Source organism: Ursus arctos, unplaced genomic scaffold (genome assembly GCF_023065955.2).
Source record: "Ursus arctos isolate Adak ecotype North America unplaced genomic scaffold, UrsArc2.0 scaffold_14, whole genome shotgun sequence".
Classification (NCBI taxonomy): Eukaryota; Metazoa; Chordata; class Mammalia; order Carnivora; family Ursidae; genus Ursus; species Ursus arctos.
Genome location: NW_026622808.1, coordinates 16386444 through 16407507, shown reverse-complemented (window position 1 = coordinate 16407507; position 21064 = coordinate 16386444). Strand labels below are relative to the sequence as shown.

Below are 21064 nucleotides of genomic sequence, written 5' to 3'. Positions count from 1 at the left end.
GAGCTCAGTCCAAGTCCTTACGCTGTGTAAATACACCGAACTCACACCACTAGTCCTGCAGGCGGCTTGGGATGGTCTTCCCTGGTGCTCTTCGCACCGTGCAGGGGTGCGACCGGGTCTCAGGGCCCTGCGCCGGCCTCTCCCCCCGCCCCCCCATCTGCCGGGGCTCTCAGGCATCATCCTGCCTGTGCGTGCGTGTTTCTCGGAGCTCCTCGTGGAGCATGAGATGGGGCTCTTGGCAGAATGTTCTGCGGCCCCCGCTTGCCCTCCCGCCCTGGCCAGGTCAGCGTCCCTCACCACGCGGGAGCCTTATGTCTTCATCCAGCTTCTCCCTCAGTGGCTGCTGGGTGCTTATTCCTGGTTGAGGGCGATACAAGGTTTACAAGTTCTCTCAAGGCTCCTTCCAGCAATTTAACGTTCCCCCCCCTTTTCTTCCCTCCCTTGGGTTCTTTCTCACCTCTCGGTTTGCTCCATCTGGAGTTCATCCTGCCAGGAGGCAGGGCCCCAGCTCTGTTTCCGCGGTAGGCACTGCACCCCCGGTCACAGTCACGGTCACGGGCTAACCCGTGCTTCCTCCACTACGTGAAAGGCCACTCCATTCCTGCATTCTTGTCCGTGTGCCAGGCTCCTCTCCTCTGCACATCTATTATTTATGCCCCATCACTGAGCTTTTAATTCCCGCGGCGTCGGCATTTCTTGATTACTGGTAGGACTAGTCCCTTTTCGTTATTATCCCCCTCCTAGAATTCCCTGTGTTTGCTTTCCGATGGAACCTAATCAGCTTGAGTTCTAGAACGTTTTCTTTATCTCGTCGTCCTGAAGTTTCCTGTTAACGTTTTAGTTTTAATTTTAGTTTCCAAAAAAAATGTGTCCTGGATGGCACTGGGTGGGTCCCCAGAGAACCCACGGCTGTTCTCTCCGGGTGACTGCAGACGGCCAGGGGACCTTCCTGCACCATCTCTCCAGGGGGTCGCGAGCCTGTGCGGCAGTCCCGCGCCTCTCTCATGTTAGTGTGTGCGGAGTTCTCAAAGTGAGGAAACCTATGAGCTCGATCACACCTGGCTTTACCTTTTCCAGAGCCTTTAGTGGGAAACTCCGCACCCGCCCACCACGTGCCTCTAGCACCTGCCTGCCTAGTGGAGACAACCAAAAATGTCCCGGACATCACCACATGTGTTTGGAGGGGGGGCGCAGGACCACCCTGGTAAGAACCACTGCTTTAGTGAAACCAACTTTATTATCTTTTACCTTTAAATGTAAAACACAACCCCAGAGGGGGCATCTTAGTTAAAACCTGTCCCCGCTTGGCATTTGGCACTCGGAGCAGCTTCCCTCCTTCTAGAAGGCAGCTCCTCGATGGTCCGGATCGTCCGAGAGGGGGACGGAGGGAGGGGGACGGCAGGCCGGGGATGAAGCAGGAAGCCCCGGGCCTTTGCTGTCTGCTAGTATTCCTCCTCGTCCTCCTCATAAAGGCTCTCAATTTCAGCTTGGTAGATCCTGGCCACCATGGCCCTCTTCAGTTTGGTGGTTGCCCCTGTAACAGAATCACGTGCAAGGCGAGCTCCCCCCCCCCACCCCTGCAGGAGGCTCCCTCACAACAGGATGAGGTGTTAGCGGGCCAGATCTGTCCTGGGGGTGCGGCGGGGGGGTGGGTGGCGCTGGGGTCGGAACAGTAGGCGGCTCGGATGGAGGAGCCCGAGGAGGAGAGGGCCGGTAGGCCCATCCCAAAGTGCCCTGAGAATTTCCCCCCATGAAGGAGCGCCTTCACCCCTGCCAGATTCCTTGGAGGGGCCGGTGAGAATCGCAGACGCCAGGGATCCCAGCCTGGGAGATGGTGGCGTGTTAAGGAGCACGCCAGGGGCTTGGGCATGAGCCCCGCACCAGGAGCCCTCCCCGGGCGCCCGCCCGCTCACCCAGCTCCCCTCCAGCTATGGAGAAGTCCGTCCTGAGAATGGCCCACTTGACGATCTTGGCGCTGCTCGAGGCGACCTCTGCGTTGGCAGCGTCGATGCCGTGGCTGATGAACTCCAAGACCACTGGGTCTCCGTCGTACACAATGTCCGACAGCCTGGTGGCCTGGCTCCTGAGCTGCCGGCAGAAAGCGACTGCCTCGCTGGTCAGTGCGTTCCGGGGCTCCCCTGTGTCCGTGTTGATCTGACACTGTCATTCGGGGGCAATGGGTCAGGCGGCCCCCAGCTGCCCCGAGGCCCACAGCAGCCCCCCAGCCCAGCTCCCCAGGCAGGAGCTCACCCTCGTGGGTCACCTGTCACTCTCTTCTCCACCCTGGGAGGGCCGGGTCCCCATCCCCATGGCGCAAATGAGAAAATAGGCTCGGCTTGGGGAGACTTGCCCCACACGTCCCCACTTCCTAGGTCCAGCTGCCATTTCCCTGGAAACAGGCCAGGAGCTTCTCCTCCATGGGGCCTGGTCAGCATACCCCAGGCTTGGCACCGAGTGACTGACGCGTGGCCTCGCCTCTCCCAGTCTCAGTTTCCCCATCTCGAAGCCGGGACAGCAGCCTCCGTCCAGCCAACAGCCCGGATTACCACGAGGCTCAAAAACACAGCCGCGAGGTACCTTCAGCGTGAGCAGGGCACACAGGTATGGCGCGTCCTGGCCCACGAGCACAACGTAGCGCACGATGGGGATGTACCTCTTCACCCGCTCCTCGATGGGGTTCGGGTTGATCTTCTCGCCTGAGCTGAGGGTGATGATATCTGCATGCGGAGAGGGAGCAGGGCTGTGCTCCTGAAAAGCCGCATCAAGTCAGCTCTCCTGGAGCCCATGGCCACCCCCTGATGTTCAGAAACGACAGAGATGGAGCCCCGGTGTGCAAAGGGTGACCCTTCTTCCAAGCTGGACCTTAGTCCTCCCTCATCATTGTGCTGTGTGCAACCCGCACCACTGTCCACGGCGGCCCTGTGGGGCCCGGCCAGAGGCAGTCTCAGAGCACCTTGTAGCCTTGTCTTGCTCACCTCTGGTGTTGCCCACGACGTAGAGGAATTCATCAGGGTCCATAAAGCCCAGGTCCCCTGTGTGCAACCAGCCACGGGCATCGATCTTCGCCTGGGTATTCTCCTCATCATCGAGATACCCCATGAAGACGTTACGGCCCCAAATGTAGATGTCCCCAATGCCCTCCTCATCTTCCTTCTGTGTCTTGGTGTGGGTGCTGGGGAGGGACTTCCCACAGCTGGGGACAGCGGGCAGGGAAGGGGTATTATAGACACACCAGACAGAGACTCCCGCTGGCACAGGGGCACCCCCGCTCACTGCTCATTTCCCCCAGGCTCCCAGCTGTTCAGATGCTAGGCCTTTCCCGCCTGGCTGGCTTCTAGAGTACTGCAGATCCAAAGCAGGGGGCAGGGGGAGAGGGAGACAGGCTGTGGCCCCCCAGGGAGGGAAGGCTTGGCCCTCCCTGACTTGGAACCAAGCTGGCAGGGCATGTGGACGCTCCACACCCAGCCCAATGAAAGAAAGGGAAACTGAGAGGCTCCGCGGAGCCCCCCTGCTCTGATTTCACGGCTGCCAACCCCACTTCCTCGAGCTGCTGATGTCTTGTGAGGAGCGATAGATTCTAGAAGCATCAAGGGCTGGCTCTGGCTGCTTAGATCGCAAGCCCCACCCCCCACGTGGCAGGGATTCTTGACGTCGTGTGTCGTCCCTCCCCCCCCCCCCCCCCCCCCCGCTGTAACCCTAGTGGTCTTGACACCACCAGCAGGCAGGGATCACTCAACACGCCAAGTGGCTCCCCAGAAAGCAAGGCAGCTCCAAACACCGCCGCCCGATCCAATGGCTCCAGCCATGTAACCCGTCCTTCCTTCAGCCTCCGTGCCTGTCCCTGTTTCTGCCCTGCCTCTCCGGGTTTGGGGGTCCAGGAGACCCTTTGTGACTAGCTCTTCATCCTGTCTCTGCTGAAGCTTGCTTCTGCCTCCCCGAAGGCAAGGTGCTGTAAGGATGGTGCCGCGGACCCTGTCCTTGAGCAAACGCTGCTCGGTGCTGTAAGGATGGTGCCGCGGACCCTGTCCTTGAGCAAACGCTGCTCGGGCCCCTCTGAGCTCTCTTCTCTAGCCCTTGGCCTTGCTCTCTGAGACCTGCAGGCTCCGAGCCAAACCGCGTCACCCCCTCCCGCACGGAGAGACTTGAGAAAACCTTAGCATCTCCGAGCACTCAGGCGACGTCCCCAGGACGGCTCCCTCCCCCTTACATCCCTGCCCGAGAAAGCTCCCAGAGGGCCCCCTAAGCCCCCTTCAGAGGAGCTACTTTAAGAAGCTTGCAGATAAGTCCTTGCTCTGCCCTTCGAGGTGCAAATCTACCACCCAGACCTTCTCCTGTCTTTGAAATGCAAACATTCAGGGAGGTAACTCTGCCCCCCCCCCCCCCGCCTGTGGGAGGCCCAGGACCCCACCGCAGAGGGCAGCTTGCTCTGATCTAAGCCTCCTGCCACAAACACACCAGAAGTGGATTTCTCTCCAGAGAAGCAAGTGCCTGTCGACAGACCCAGATGGGTTCAGTTAGTGAACCCCCCTCCTACTTTTTGTGACGGCCCCTTCCCAGGCACCACCTCCCCGACCCCACAGACCCCTCTAAGACATCCAGTCCCTTGGCCCAAATTGAAGTGGAGGTCAGTTCACACAGGACCCTTCTCATCACAGTAGTAGTGAATACAATCTGTCCCTGTCGCTTTAAAGAGTGTCTGGTGTGATCTTTGAAAATGGTCACCTGTCCAGAGGTGAGCCCCAGGTTAGGGAGATTGAGGGCGGGGGAGAAAGCCAGCACACCAAAAGGACCGTGACTCATTCAAGTCCCCTGTGTTGTCCTGGTTTTTCAACACAGGCTGAGTCCTCCAGGAAATGTGCAGGGGGCCCTGAACTGAATCAGTGGTGGTAGTAGCCAGCCTCCAAGATGGCTTTGCCCACCCGGAATCCACATCCCAGTGTAGCCCCCTCCCACCCTGGAGAGGGCTGGTGGGCCTGATTCCATCAGGCATGGCAGAAATAATAAAAGTGCCACTTCTGGGTTAGGTCATAATAGGGTTGCCAGATCAAATGTAAGATGCCTGGTTATATCTGAATTACAAATTTTTGTGTAAGTATAAGTATATCCCAGATATTACAGGGGATATATTTATACTTAAAAAAAAAACGAAGTTGTTTGTGGAAAAATCAAACGTTCCTGGGTGTCCTATATTTTTATTTGCTGAATCTGGCCTAGACCTAAAGGAGATTGTGGCTCCTGCCTTGCCCTCTCTGGGGTCTCTTGTATGGGGGAAGCCTACTGCCATGGCAGGGGACCCCCAAGCAGCCCTGTAGAGAGGTTGGCAGAGCAAAGAAGCAAAGCCACCCACTGAAAGCAGCAAGGAACGGAGGCCTCCCGCCCGCAGCTGTGCGAGGAAGCCGGCCTCCTAGCGGCTCCTCTGGCCCCGGTTGAGCCTTCAGATGAGGCTGCCCCAGCCAACAGCTTGGCTGCGGGCCTGTGAGGGACTCGGAGCCAGGACCACACAGCTCCCCAGTTCCCGACCCACAGAGACCACGAAATCATGTTTGTGGTACTAAACTGCTACATTTGAGGGTAACCTTTACACAGCAATGAATGTGTTCCCTCCCAAGGGGCCAGGGTGTCAAAAATGGTTGGCCATTGGTAAAAAGAATGGTTTGCAAATTAGGAAACAAATCGGAAGGGCTTCAGGTCATCGCACTCATGGGCTCACTTGCTTTCACTCATTGGCCTTCGGATATGCGTCCCGCAGTGGGGAAGGACTGCGTAGGGGGACCGTGTGCACCTGGTCAGGGTCAGCTCTGGCCATCTCCCCACCCCCACCCCCGCCCAGTCCTCTCTCCGTCCCTCCACCAGGACCCACCTCAGCAGCCGGAAGTCCTGCTGCCTGGAGAGCGTGTGGATGCCCGTGCTCTCGGACAGGCCGTAGAGCTCGAAGATGGGCATGTTGAGGCTGAGGAAGTAATCCAGGGTGGCTCTGGAGAGCCCCAGGCCCAAGTTGAAGTACTGCCGGCAGTGATGGAGGCCCAGGAACCTCCGGGCCTGGTTGAAGGTCAGCCTCTTGGCCAGGCCAAAGCACAGCGGGGCATGGGTCTGCCTGGAGGAGCCGACGCAGGAGAACAGAGTTGGGCCTCAGGACTCCACGCCGGCCGGGCAGCCCCCCACCCCCTCTGGGGCAGCCCTGAGACCCAGCCTCACCTCAACATGCGCTTTCTGTTTGTCTTGAGTCCCAGCCACATGGCCCACTGGTCGAGCCTCCTCCGGAATGGGCTTGATGAGAGCTGGCTGGTCTTCAGGTTGTCCAGCAACCTGTCCCAAACCCATGGGACGCCGTGGAACAGGGTGGGCTTCACCTCCCGCAGCGTGTCTATCAGGGAGCCCTGCACCACACGGCACGGTGGGCTCCCCGCCAACCCCGCCCCAGCCCTCAGCCCCCCTGCCCGACTGTGGGGCTGGGTGTGTGAAGCCCTTTCCTGCGGCCATGGCTGGGAGCCGTGTCGTGAGTGAGGCAGGGAGCGCCGAAGGGGATGGGCCAGGACCGTCTGCTCCCACCTGCCCTGATCAGCGGGACACGCAGGACCCGTGTCCTTCCCCACATGGCTCAACACACTGTTGGCTGTTTCTGTGGTCCCGTCCACCCTCGCCCAGAACCCTGAGCCGGGCCAAGGGTGGATAGAGAAGGGACGGGAAGGTGCAGAGACAGAGAGAGACAGAGATAGAGACAGAGACACACAGAGAATGACAGACACACATGCCGAGATTAAGAGATGGAGGGAGAGAGAGACAAGATGAGACAGACAGGGAGGGATGGGGGGTAGAGCATAGGAGGAAATGGGGATGGGGAGGGACAAACTCTGGTTTTGTCACTATTTTCACATCTTCTCGGTTACCAAGAGAGATTCCCCAGCGACCACAAGCGCCACATGAACAATGAATGCTGGAGAGTAAAACCGGGACTAAGCCGAGCAAAGCCCAAGGTGCCCACCTGCACAAAGGCCCCCCCCCCCAAAGCGGAGCCGGGTTTCACATGATTAAAAGGCCTTTAAAGAGCTCTAAGAAGAAGAAGATCTTGTGACATGTGGAAATATGAAATCGAAGCTTTCGTGTTCATAACGTTTCCCATTTTTTCAACGAGAAATCTGCAGAAGTTTGTTCTCTCCCTAAGTACCTACGTGATTCGCCTCAGTTGCGCCCCTGGGCCCGGGGACCCTGAATCACTCACTGCCTGGCCCTTTGCGGGACAAGTGTGCGGGCCCCTTGGCTGAGGGAGTCCTAAGGATGCCGGCAACGATGTCTGGGTCCTTTGCTTTCCCTACTTCCTGTCCTGATGGGAAGTGTGTGATTCTCTACCCTCCGAGAGTCAACACAACTGTGACTGAGGTTGCAGGATCTCTGTTGGTGACCTCAGGTGCCTTTTTTTATTACAGTAAAATCCACATAACACCATCTTGACCATTTTAAGCGCACAGCTCCCTGGCATGAAGCACACTCTCCCCGTCCTGCAGCCACCCCCACCCTTTGTCTCTAGAACGTTCCATCTCCCCACACGGAGACGCCGTCCCCAGGAAGCACGGACTCCCCACCCCCTGCCCCAGCCCTGGTTCCCACCAGCTCCTCTCTGTCTGTGTGGACGGAACTCCTCTGGGGACCTCCTGGGAGTGGGGTCCTGCGGGATGTGTCCTTCTGGGTCTGGCTGCTCTCGCTGAGCACAGTGTCCTCAAGGGTCCGTCCACGTTGTGGCTCCCTTCCTTTTTAAGGCTGAATCATATGCCATTGGATGGGTGGACCTCATTTATTTATCCATTTATCTATTGACGGGCACTTGGGCTGTTTCCCCTCACGTGCTCTTTTAGTGGCCTAATGAAGCTTCCTGTACTGGTGGTTTTTGCCCCGTGGTAGGAGCTTCCCATTCCCCAGGACACTAGCTCGTGTCTGCTTCAGCCCCTTCACTTCCAGATGGGGAAACTGAGGCCCAGAGAGGAGAAAGACCAAAGTTACACAGCTGGTTGGGGGCGGGGGCAGGGAGGGGACTCCAGTTCTGGGTCGAGCACCCCACGCAGGGTGACCCCTACCCCGCCAGCCTCCCCAGCCTCGCCTGCACCCACCACGGCGGAGGGCGGGGGAGCTCCGCTCACCCTCAGAGCGTCCGGCTGGGCGAAGTAGAGGGCTCCGGCGACAGAGATGGAGACCCACATGTCGAAGAGCTGGGCCCCCATGTAGCTGAGGGGGAGGTAGCTCACCAGGATCTCCTGCTCCTCCGGGGGGCACCTGTAGGACAGCCTCTGGGCCGTGGCCACTGTGGTCCAGGTGATCTGCAAGCACCTTAGCCGTCACCTGTAGGCCATTCTGTTCTCAACCCCCGGGAGCTCACCTTCGTCCAGGCGAGATCCGGAGCCCCAGCTCCCCCTCTGGAGGGGACACTCACGTTGTCGTGGCTGAGCATCATGGCCTTCGGGGGGCCGGTGACCGACAGGCTATAGACCAGGGCACAGCACTGGTTGGGCTTTTGGGAGTCGATGACCCGGTCCAGCGTGTCTTCCGAGATGCCGTCAGCCAGGTCCAGGAACCCTCTCCACTGCAGACAGGCGGTGGGGGGTGGGGTGGTGGTGGTTGGGGGAAGGGGACCCTTGAGCCTGAGACCTCAACCCCTGTGCCATAGCCCCGACCCTGCCCTCCCGGTGAGGACGTACGGAATACAGGTTCTGCAGCCGGGTCCGGATCTCCTCCTTGTACTGGACGATGGCCTTGAGGTGCTTCAAGGAGCCCTGGATCTGCCAGATAGCATGGGCTCAGCAAGCGCGGGGCACTCAGCCCGTCTCCCCAGCGCTCCCCCCACGGGTAGCAAGGACACTCCCCAGTTCTCTTTGCATTGTAGCGAAATACACATGAATTTACCATTTTACCCATTTCAAAGTGGACAATTGAGCGGTATTTAGTACACTCAGGTGATGCGACCGTCACCTCTACCTAGTTCCAGAACATTCCATCTCCCCAAAGGAAACCCAGTGCCCGTTAGCAGTGACTCCACTCCTCCAACCTCCAGTCCCCCAGAAACCACTAATCAATCCACTCTGTCTCTACAGATCGGCCTATTCCGGATATTTCGTATAGATGGGATCCTACACTCTGTGGTCTTGTGTGTCCGGTTTCTCTCACCGAGCGTCACGTTTCCAAGGTCCATCCACGTGGGGGCGCGCGTTGGCGCTTAGGGCCGAGGAACGGTCTGGTGTGGGGATGGGCCACAATTGATCCGTTCGTTGGCTGGTGGGCCGCTGGGCTGTTCCTGTGTCTGGGCTGCCGTGAGAGTTTATGTTCGAATTTTTGTTTGCACACCTGTTTTCCATTCTTTTGGGGAGACATCTAGGCGTGGGCTCACTGGATCGTGGGGTTGGCTTTCTGAAGAGCCGCCCCATCTTCCATTGCCCAGCTGTGCACGAGGGCTCCAGGAGCTCCACATCCCCACCACCACTTGTCACCTGCATTTCTGATCATCGCTGTCTCCGTGGGTGTGACGTGGCCTTCTGTGGCGGCTTCCTTCTGCCCTTCCTGGATGACTTTAGATGTTGAGCATCTTCCCATGGGCTTACTGGCCATTCGTGTTTCTTCTCTGGAGACATGTTCAAGTCCTTCGCCCATCTTTGAACTGGGTTTTCGTTGGTGGTGTGTTTTGTTTTTGACGTTGAGGGCTCCTGGACCCATTTTGAAGGCAGACTGCGCTGGTTTCCTGTGGCTGCTGGGACACGCTAAGGTAGCGAGCATTGAGCGGCTCGGTCCGGTCTCTGCTTAGAGTCTCGTAATCCCAAAATCAAGGTGTGGGAAGGCTAGGTCCCTTCTGGAGGCTCCACGGCAGGACTGTTCATTTGGGAACTGGTTCGTTCGGGTTGTGGGCAGAATTCAGTCCCCTGCAGTTGTAGGACTGAGGTCTGTCTGTCTCCTTGCTGGCTGTCCACTGAGGGCCCTTCCCAGCTTGTAGAGCTCACCATATTCCCTGGCTCATGGTCCCTTCCTCTATTTTCAGAGCCAGAAACAGGGGGGTTGAGTTCCTCTCATGCTTTGAATCTCTCTGCTCTCCCTTCTCTTTCCTGTCTCCAGCCAGAGAAAATTCTGTGCTTTGAAGGGCTCATGTGATTATAGGGGACCCACCCGGATAATCCAGGATCATCTCCCAGCTAAAGGGCCTTAATCTTAATCCCATCAGCGAAATCCCGTTTGCCACCCGAGGTGCTAGGATCACAGGTTCCAGGGATTAGGGCGGGACCTCTTTGGCGTTCTGCGGATCACACTGAGCCCAAGGGATTTCCTGAGAGAGAGGGGACTCAGAAATGGGGCCAGACCTTGAGTCTGAGCAGCTTGGAAAGAGGAAGTTGCTGCCACCTGAGATCGGAAACACGAGGGAAGAGCAGGCTTTGGGTGGGGGAAGGTGGAGCCGGGTCTGGACAGGCCGCGTCTGAGATTCCTCTTTGGTATCCCACGGTGATTACCGGGAAAGCTGGAGATACAAATGTGGGAAATGTCCGCACACAGCTATCACCCGGGGGAAAAGATACAGAGCATGGAGAGCAGGGGTCTGCTGTCCCAGGCCTGACTCTGTGGTTAAGGTTCAAACAAGAGAAGAGGAACAAGAAGGAACCACCAAGGAGGAGAGCGGGGCAGTGAAAGTTTCCTTCTTTACATCAGCCCCACCCCATCAGGGGCTCACCTTCCAGGTGGAGGATGACGCAGGCCACATACCTGGTCGCCTGCACAGACCCTGTCTTGGGTTTATTTATTTATTTATTTAATAAGCGTGAAAACATTTAATTGTGATTAAAAAATACTTAGCAAAGTTTACCACCGTAACCATTTTTAAGCATACACTTTGTAGTGTTAAGTGTATTTGCGTTACTGGGAAACAGATCTCCAGAACGTTCCATCTCCCCACACAGAGACTGTCCCCAGGAAGCATGGACTCCCCACCCCCTGCCCCTGCCCTGGCTCCCACTAGCTCCTCTCTGTCTGTGTGGATGGGACTCCTCTGGGGACCTCCTGGGAGTGGGGTCCTGAGGGATGTGTCCTGGGTCTGGCTGCTCTCGCTGAGCACCGCGTCCTCAGGGTCCGTCCACGTCATGGCGGGTGTCAGGGTCCCTTCCGTTCCAGCGCATGGATGGACGGACCATATTTTGTTTATTCACTCATCCACCCATCAACAGACATTTGGGTTATTTCCACATTTTAACTCTTGTGCATACTGCTGCTGTGAACTTGAGGGTGCCAATGTATCTTCAAGATCTTTCCTTCACTTCTCTCGGGTACGTATCTGGAAGTGGGATTGCTGCGAACTGTGAAGTTTTGAGGAATCGCCATGCTGCGTTCCATAGTGGCTGCACCGGTTTTGGTTCTCACCGACACAGGCCTGGGTTTACTGACAAATAATTTATATGGAGTACAAGTCACCCTTTTCAGGTCTACAGTTCATGAGTCTTTTTTTTTTTTTTAAGATTCATTAATTTATTTTGAGAGAGAGAGAGCGCGCGCACGAGCAGGGGGAGGGGCAGAGGGAGAGAGGGACAGAATCTCAGACAGACTCCACCCTGAGCGTGGAGCCCATCTCGGGGCTCGATCTCACGATCCTGAGATCATGACCTGAGCCGGAATCAAGAGCCAGACACTTAACCGACTGAGTCCCCAGGCGCCCGCAGTCCCATGAGTCTTGAGAAACTTATCGCAGTGTGACTGCCATCTTCATCAAGGTCTAGAATATTTCCATCGCCCTGTAAAGTTTCCTCAGGCCCCTTGTGGTCAGTTTCCTCCTTTCGACCTGGCAACCACTGCTCTGGATTTCTGTCCCATAGCTTTGCCTTTGCTGGGGCTTCACATATATGAATCCACACGGTGGGTAGCCTTCCCTCGAGGGTCCCCCGTTCAGCACATTTCAACGCAGCCACGTGATCACGAACGGCAAGAGCCCAGTTGTTGCTATTGTTCGGTGGTACGGATGGACCGCTCTTCATCCCAATTATAGAAGAACAACTGGATCTTGGTTACTGGATGTTTGGCCAGTTTGGGACAATCATGCCTAGAATGGCCGAGGACACTGATGTGCAGTGTAGACGCATGTTCTCACTTCTCTTGGGTAAATACTCCGAGTGGAAGTTCGGGATCATTGGGTAGGGGTTTGTTTCACTTGCGGTGAAACTGTCAGGCCGTTTTCCAAGGTGGCTGTACCATCTTGCATTTCTGCCAGGAGTGCAGGAGTGTTCCAGCCGCTCGGCGTCCTCGTCAACACTTGGTATTGTCCGTTTTAAACATCTGAGTCATCCTAGTGGGTGTTTCGTGGTGGCCCTGTCTTTGCCTACATGCCTCTGTCCACTTGTCATGGGTCCTCGTAGGGTCCACATTTCACAGGGTTCAGCTCAGGCTGCAGGACGGGCAGGGGCTAGCACAGAAGTTGCAGCTGTAGGACCATTACTGGTTCCTTATAGTGGAGGGTTATAGGTGGCATATAGGAGGGAGAAGAAGACCCGGAGTGTGGGGTGGCCGAACATGAGTGGGCATTACCCTGATTTCCACTTCCTCTGGGTGCCCCACAGGCCCATGGATCTCTCCCCATTCCCTCCTTGGAACGAAGATCAAATAGGAATGACCAACCCATCGATGATCCTATTGACAATAGTGTTAACATTGAACACTGACCATGCTAAGCTCTGTCCTAACCCATTTCAGGTTTACTTAGTTCATCCTCGGAACCAAACCCATTAGGTAGGTCCTATTACCACCGCCATTTTACAGGTGAGGAACCTGAGGCACCGGAAGGGCAAACACCTCGCCCCAGGGCCCAGAGTTAGTGAAGGTGGCCTCGGAGCCACGGAGCCCACACCCAGAACCACCTCACTTGGGTCAGCCCTGGACCCAAGGAGACTCAGGATCTGTTGCGCAGTTCCATTAGGATGAAACGTCCAGAACAGGCAAATCCACAGAGACGGAAAGTGGGTTGGTGGCTGCCAGGGACCGGGGCCAGGGAAATGAAGCATCCCCACTAATGGGCACAGGGTTTCCTTCTCAGGTGATGGAACGTTCTGGAACCAGACAGAGGTCATCGTTGCACAACACCGTGTGAACACTCGGTGCCACTGAACGGTACACTAAAAAGGGTTAAGGCGGTAAATTGCATATTGTGTGTATTTTACCGTGATAATGGTTTTGAAAAGTGGGAAGAGAGGATCTGTTTGCAGTGGGTACATCTAAGTCCCAGTTTGGGGTGTGTTGGGGGTCAGCCCCTGAGCCAGCGTTGGACGGGCTCTGACTTCCTCAGGCTTGAGCACCTGCTGCGGCCAGCAATGAGAGGGCCATTTGGCAGGAACAGCACATCCCTGGCACCTCTTAGAGGCCCCAGACCTGCCCGTGCATGGAATCCACAGTTCCCAGCTTGTGAGTAACAATGGGAGGGTAGGCGCTTCGTTCATTGGTTCCCTTTTCTTTACCAGCCCAAGTCTGTGCCTTTACCTAAGCTGTGCCCTCCACCAGGCATGCCCTCCTGGCTCCCAAAGGCCCTGGAGTCACTGACCTGGATGATTTTCTGCAACTGCCTGTCATTATCCACCACAAAGATGTCCATCTCTGAGCTTTCGGCGATGACCTGGCAGGCTTTTGGGGAGTTGGTGGACAAGATGCCAACAGAGAAGCCTCTGGAAGCAGAACCCAAGAGGTGAGGACCCACTGGTGAATTGCAGGGCTCCCAGGAGGCCGGTTTTACCAAAGGAGAGACAGTCCCTTGGACAGGGCACAGAGTGCGGCCGACATCCCTGGACACAACATGCCTCAGGGACAGCTTGGGCGTGGGCCCTGCCCTCTAGGGGTTCCCCAGTGGTCTGGACAAGTGGGGGAGGGCTCAATGCTGGAGAACCCTGGGGAGAGGGGGAAGGGCTTTTTGAAGGAGGGGTCATGGGAGCTGGGCTTCACAGGATGTGTATGAGTTCGACAGGTAGAGGAGGTCAGGAAGGGTGAGCTGCTTGGTGCTCTGGGCTGAGCCCTTGATGAATGCCATTGAGCACAGACCAAACAGGAGCCTTAGTCTGCTCCCTGAACTGGGGACTCTTCTGTGAGACCCCCTACGGATTCAAGAGGAAGGATGAACCTTTGCCGGGCTGGTGGCTTCCTGACCCATGTACCCCAGGGAGATACCAGGTCCCTCTTACCCAGCCATGATAGCACCAATGCTGGCGATGACCCACTCCTCCGAGTTTAACCCCATGATCCCCACGCCGTGGAAGCGCTCCAGGCCCAGCTGGGGAAGGAGGCCCTTGTGAGGCATGGGTGGGCTCACCTGCCACTTGCCCCCACCTGCCCGGGAGCCTCAGGCTGAGAACCCTGGGCTCTCTTTTCTCTGTTGACCATTTGTGCTTCTGTTTGCTAATAAAATAGCCTTCCTCCCATTACAAGCTACCACATATTCATCTAGAGCAGCGGTTCTCAGCAGGGGTGATTCTGCCTTCCCAGGTGACGTTGAGCAACATCGGGAGACATTTTTGGGGAAGGGAATGGTGCTGACATCGAGTGGGTGGGCACCAGAGAGGCCGAGAAACACCCTCTCACGTACAGGACAGACCCCTCCGCAAAGCATAATCCAGCCCCAAGTGTTGATAGTACTGTGACTAAAAAGCCCTGAGAAAATATAAACAAAATGTCCTCTACCCCTGACATGTTTATGAATAAATATTTGACAAAATCAGGGCAGTACTATGCCTGTATTATCATAACATGCCATTGTTCATAAAACCATATGTCCTGACTATTCTCCCTTCTCTATGGCATTAAACACAACACCTCTATGATAGTGTGTAATACAGAGATGTCCCAGTTTAGGGGCACCTGGGTAGCTTGGTTGGTTAAGCGTCTGCCTTCGGCTCAGGTCATGATCTCGGGGTCCTGGGATGGAGTCCCCACCTCAGGTTCCCTGCTCAGTGGGGAGTCTGTTTCTCTCTCTCCCTCTGCCCCATAATTTAGTGACCCCCCCCCCCTTTATTGGTTAGTACTTAGGTAAGATCCTTTTTCCCCTCCACTTTTGTTAGATAAAATGTTGGGAGAACATCTGCATAGCTCAAGCTATGTTTACCCACATGATTATTTGTGCTGGCGTCCAGATTGACTTAAAAATTAAAAACGGTGCACTATTCACCCAACCTGGCAAAACAAGGGGATGCCTGGTCCCCAGGGGGGCCTTTCCCCTCTAGACTCTCGGGTACAACTGCGCACTCCTGGTGTCCTTGTCTGAACAGGGCATCACAAACTCAACGTGGTCCCAACAGAATTGCTGATGTTACCCACTCCCCTCTGCCGACCCCGCCTTCCGCAATCTCAGTCAGAGGAACAGCAGTTCCTTCAAGTTGCCGAGGACAGAAATCTTGATTATCCTCAGCACCTTTCATTCTCGCAGACACCCAGTTCACCAAGAAATGATGTTGGCTTTGCCTCCAGAATCGGACCACTTCTCATCTCCGCCCCTGCTACCACACAGGTCCCAAACATCATCATCTCAACCTCAACGGGTCTTTTTCCACCCAGTCTGTTCTCTCTGCAGCAGCCACACAGGGCCTATGAGCACCCAACTCTGGGCACATCCCTCTGCTTACAGCCCTCCATGGCTCCCACCTCGCTACTGGTGAAAGCCCCACAAGGCCCAGCAAGACCTGTCCCTGTTACTCACTGCCCTCACCACCTCCCCCTCTCCCCCTCACTCACTCTGCTGTAGCCACATGGGCCTCTTTGCTGTTCAGCCAACATGCCAGGCACCATCTTGCCCCAGGGCCTTTGCACATTTGTTTCCACTGCCTGCAACACTTATCCTCAAGCATTCACTTAGATCCCCCCTCCCCAGTTGTTTAAGTCTTCGTTGAAATGCCACTTTCAGAGAGGCTCTCACTGGCCACCATAGGGTAAGATTTCAACCCCACCCCAGCTCATCTACCTCTTTCTCTTCTTCAGTTTTCTCTGGATCACTGTCTATTTCCTGCATCCTCTTTTGTTACATTGACTGGACAAGTCCCTAGATGTCTCTTATCCCCTTTTCTAATCTGATAAACGGGCATTTCTTCATTGAAGACATACCCAAGGGGCTAGATTCTGGGGGCCTGCAATGAATGAGGCAGTCTGGCCCCTGGCCTTCAGGAACTGACCAACCAAACAAATAAAATTATACAACCATGTTACCATGTGGCTATGAGAGGGGGGCAAAACATTTTCAAAGGGGCTATGATAGAGAATGTTGGGGGTGGTGAGTCTGGGGACCCAGGGTGATCAGGGATGACCTCACTCAAAAGATGAGACATGGGAGGGGCACCTGGGTGGCTTAGTCGGTTGAGTGTCTGACTTGTGGTTTTGGCTCAGGTCATGATCTCAGGGTTGTGAGATCAAGACCAGTGTCAGGCTCTGGGTTCAGTGGGGAGTTTGCTTGAGATTCTCTCTCTCTCTCTGCCCCTCCCCCCAAATAAATAAATAAATCTTAAAAAAAAAAGATGAGACGTTGGGGAAGAGATACATTAACAATAACTACCATAAGAATATAGTTAATGCTGATGTAATGCTCAGTTTGAGTCAGGGGCTGTTTAATAAACTCCCTGAATTCTTACTTTTTTAAAATATTGTATTTATTTCTTTATTTGAGAGAGAGAGAGCAAGAGCACAAGCAGGGGTAGCAGCAGAAGGAGAGAGAGAAGCAGACTCCCTGCTGAGCAGGGAGCCAGATGTGGGGCTCGATCCCAGGAGCCAGGGATCATGATCTGAACGAAGGCAGATGCTTCACTGACCGAGCCACCCAGGCACCCCAACTCCCTGAATTCTTATAGCAAACCCTTGCGCTAGGTGTTTTTATATTTTATTTTATATGTTTGTACATAAAATGCTAATAGAACACGTTTTATACTAAGTTTAATAAAGCATAAAATGGTTATGTCCATATATAACGTATATATTTTTAATATCATACATATATAAAAAATAGATATAAAAATCCCCATTTTACAAATGGGGACACTGAGGCACGGCGAGGCTGAGTAATTAAAAAAAAATGTTAGTTTGAAGCACAGCTGACACCAAGTGGTCCATTAGCTTCGTGGGTACAACACGGTGATTCCACAAATCTATACATCATGCTATTCCCACAAGTGTAGCCTAACTGATTTTTTTTTTTAAGATTTTATTTATTTATTCGACAGAGACAGAGACAGCCAGCGAGAGAAGGAACACAAGCAGGGAGAGTGGGAGAGGAAGAAGCAGGCTCATAGCGGAGGAGCCTGATGTGGGGCTGGATCCCACAATGCCAGGATCACGCCCTGAGCCGAAGGCAGACGCCTAACAGCTGTGCCACCCAGGTGCCCCAACCTAACTGATTTTTTAACAAAAAAGTCACAGGCATCTAAGTACACCGCATGGCGAGTGAGGTTAAGTGCGGTGAGCAAGAATGCGCAGGTAAGGGTGGAGCTAGAGAAAAGGACACGTGCACAGGCCGGCCTGGCAAGAGAAGCACAGAAGAAAACGGGGAGGGGGGGACAGTGTCGGGGAGTGGCACGCAGGCGCGGTGGCGCCGGCGCAGCAGTGCGCAAGCGCAGAGGGGAGGGAGGCACGCAGGCGCAGGAGAGCACGTGGTACCTTGAGGAAGGCCTTGGCGGCGCGCCGGCACTCCTCGTAGTACTCGATGTAGGTGAGCAGGTGCCAGCCGTTCCTGTGCTTGGAGCCGAGCGCGATGTAGTTGGCGTACTTGATGGCCGTGTTCATGACCAAGTCATGCACGGTGAAGGGCGCCTGGCTGGTGAAGGCGTCCTCCCGCCGCAGGTGCACCTCACCGTCGCGCTTTGACGTCCAGTACGGGTTGCCTGTGGGCAGGCGGGGCTCAGGAGCAGTGAGACCGCAGGTGGGTGAAAGAGGGGCAGGGCTGTGGCCCTCATGGCGGCAGGGGTGGGCAGAGAACGTGGGGGAGGGTGGGGGAAAAGAGGCATGGCGGACAGAGGAAGGAGGTCACCGCCGCCAAGGGAGAAAGATGGAAGGGGGTAGAGAGACGCAGAAGAGGGCGCCGGGCCGGGTGGACAGAGAGAGGCGCTGGCCCAGAGGGTGGAGTTCAGCAGCAGCAGCCCCACCAGCAAGCAGACAGCTCAGTCACGGGCCCACTGCCTCTCCTGTGGACTTCCCGAGGACCAGGCGCCTCTGACAACTGTGTCCACCTTCGCCACCTCCCTTCCCGGGCCACCCGGCCAGCCTCCCCCACCACGCTGACCCGACCTCAGAGATCTCCAGGCTGGCTCACCCACCCTTAACCAACCCTGACTGGCTTCTCTGAGGCCCAAAGAGCCCCCTACCTTTGGCTTTAATTTCTTGTCGGTGATCTCTCTCTGTTGAACTCAGTGTCTTGAGTGAGGACATGGTGTGCTGTGTCTTCGGCCTCTCTTCTTACTGTCTGGGGAGCATCTGGCCTCCTGGGACTGAATACACAGTTGCAGTCCAGTGGGTAGGGCTGAGAGTGTCCAGCTGTGTGGAGGCACAGGGGGTCCCACCTACTCATGCGGGTGGTCAGGGAAGGCTGCTGTGAACAGTGGGTAGGAGTTGATCAGGCAAAAAAGGGAGGGAAAAACATCTGAGGAAGGAGAGTAATATGATGAAGGCCATCAGGGCTGGAGTATAAGGAAGAGTGGGGGAAAAGTAGGAAATGAAGCAAGATAGGTGGTGAGGGTGGGATCAGCATCGGGTCTTGCTGTCTGTGTTAGTAAAAAATTGCTTTCTGGTACCTTCTGTGTCCATACCCCACCCAGTGTGCATACTGGTTGACCCCTGGTGGGAACTGAAATATCTCCGCTCCCAGCCCCTGCCTTCCACCCACGACGCATTTTCACCCTTCTCTGTTGTCAGGGAGGCTGTGCCCACTTCTGTCTCCCACTTCTTTTTATCAGCTTTGGTCACGCCCCTGCTCTAGCCACAGGGGGACAGAAGTCTCTAGACTGGACATCCAGAATGTTCCTGTGGCCAGCCTTTGTGACCTCACTGTGGATTCCGTAGCCTGGAGCCATGATGGTCACAGAGGCCCGTCTTAGGGGACAAGGGTATGCCCCCACAGCCAGTGGTTCCCAAGGTGGCAGCTCCCAGGGAGGAACTGGTAGCAAAGTCTTGGGTTTAAGGCTGGCAGCTGGAGGGATTCCATAGTCCCTGCCCAGTGTTGTTAGCTTTGGGTGACAAAGTTCACAGGGGGACCAGAAAGGGAGTCGTGGCATAGAGAAGGTACTGTGGAAGGCACGACGTCACGGAGGCCAGGGAAGCTGAGAGTGTCAAAGAGCCAGTTAAGGTCGGCAGAACCTGAGGCTCCCAAAAGGTCGAGAAGGACTTTGAGTCGCTGTGCCTGGGGGGTTGTGAATTCATGTGCCCATTAGGCACAGTCTGGAGCTAGGATAGTCTCTCAGATAGACACACAGCTGCATTTTCACATATTGTGTTGGATGCTGTTGAAGTTGATAAACCAAAAAGTCATTTAAAGGCCTCTCTGGTTCCTCAAAAAATCAAACACAAAGTTACCATATGACCCAGCAATCCCATTTCTGGGAATATACCCAAGAGAATGGAAAGCAGGGATTAGAAGAGATTTTTGCTCATGTTCCCAGCAGCACAATTCACAGTAGTTAAAAGGAACCCACTGTCCATTGATGGATGAAGGATAAACACAGTGTGGTCCCTCCATACAATGGGCTATGATTCAGCCTTAAAAAAGGAAGGCCATGCTGACACCTGCTACAGCATGGGTGAACCTCAAGGACATTGTGCTCAGTGACATAAGCCGGACACAAAAGGACAAATACTGCCTGATCCCACTCGTGGGAGGTACTTAAAGTAGTCAGCCTCGGAGAGACAGAAAGTAGATTGGTGGTTGCTGGGGTGGTTGTCGAGGTTCCAAGTCTTGATTGATTTGGAAGTGAGTCATGTGAGGGGGAGAGCCGGGTGGTTTCTGGGGCCAGCAGTGGGAGCCTCAGCTTCCTCCTTTGGCCAGTGGTCTCCTGAATCAGCAGCTTCTCGAGCATGCGCAGTCTCCCTGAGCACAGTGCAGGCAGCGCGAGTCCGCTGTCAGCCGCTGCAGAGACGGAGCCTTCTCTAGCTGGGAGCCAGGAGTTGTTCCTGAGTGTGCCCTTCCAGCCCTAGGAGCAACCCTCCCCACCTCCCCGCTTTTCGGAGCTATCATTGACAAACCACAAAATTGACCCACTGCAACAGTCCAGTACAGTGATTTTTAATAAAAGTCATACAGTTGTGAAGCCATCCCCATAATCACCCTGAAAAGTTCCCCGGAGCCTGTGTGAGACTGACCCAGCTCCTCACCCCAGCCTTGGGCGACTACTGCTCTGCTCTCTGTCGCCATCGTTTGGCCTTACTAAGAAGTGTCATGTAAATGGAGAAATACAACGTGTAGTCTTTTGTGTCTGGCTCCTTCCACGTAGCGTAAATTCATCTGCATGTCTCAGATGTTCACGAGTTTTATGGTTGGGTCGTGTTCCGTTGTTTGGAGGGTACTGTGTTTTTGTGTATTGATTCATCGGTTGGTGGACATTTGAATTTTCTCCTAGCATCTGGTGATTATGAATAATGCTGCTATGAACATTCATGTACAAGTTTTTGTGTCATTTCTCTTTGGTGTACACCTAGGAGCTGAATTGCTGGGTCATACAGTAACCCCATGTTTAACACTTCAAGGAACTTTCTAAGCTGCCTTCCAAAGTGGCCGTGCTGTTTTGCATTCCCTCCAGATCCTCGCTGACACTCAGTATTACCAGATTTTAAATTTTTAGCCATCCTGGGGGGTGCAAGAGTGCTATCTCCTTGTAGTTTTGACTTGCATTTCCCTGATGATTAGTGACATTCAGCGTCTTTTCACATGCTTGGTGACCCCATGTCTGTCTTTAGAGAAACGTCCAATCAAGTCCTTGGCCCGTTTCTAAATTGAGCCATTTGCCTTTTTATTGTTGAGTAGTTCTGGTTACAAGTCCTTTAGCAGATACGTGATTTTTTTTTTAAAGAGTTTATTTATTTATTTGAGAGTGAGAGAGAGGAGAGCACACAGAGG

At 54.9% G+C, this 21064-nt stretch overlaps 1 protein-coding gene across 1 annotated transcript; it reads right to left on the bottom strand.

Moving 5' to 3' along the window:
• Positions 1-1442: 1442 nt before the first annotated feature.
• Positions 1443-20362, bottom strand: LOC113242668 (long-chain-fatty-acid--CoA ligase ACSBG2-like). The gene is made up of 13 exons (XM_026480796.2): positions 20323-20362; positions 17620-17843; positions 14172-14260; positions 13541-13661; positions 8688-8768; positions 8423-8572; positions 8133-8309; positions 6196-6377; positions 5861-6094; positions 2976-3193; positions 2578-2717; positions 1914-2160; positions 1443-1534 (listed from the first exon to the last, which is right to left on the bottom strand). Exons 1-13 carry the CDS (start codon positions 20360-20362, stop codon positions 1443-1445), a joined length of 1995 nt encoding a protein of 664 aa, XP_026336581.2.
• Between the last annotated feature and the right edge of the window lie 702 nt (positions 20363-21064).

Excerpts from the sequence above, each read along its gene's own strand:
- LOC113242668 (XM_026480796.2), bottom strand. The coding sequence starts at position 20,362 with ATGGCGACAGAGAGCAGAGCAGTAGTCGCCCAAGGCTGGG. Across the intron at positions 8,573-8,687 it reads GGCTGCAGAACCTGTATTCC|TGGAGAGGGTTCCTGGACCT; the intron begins GTACGTCCTCAC and ends GCCTGTCTGCAG. Across the intron at positions 8,310-8,422 it reads TGATGCTCAGCCACGACAAC|ATCACCTGGACCACAGTGGC; the intron begins GTGAGTGTCCCC and ends AGGTGCTTGCAG.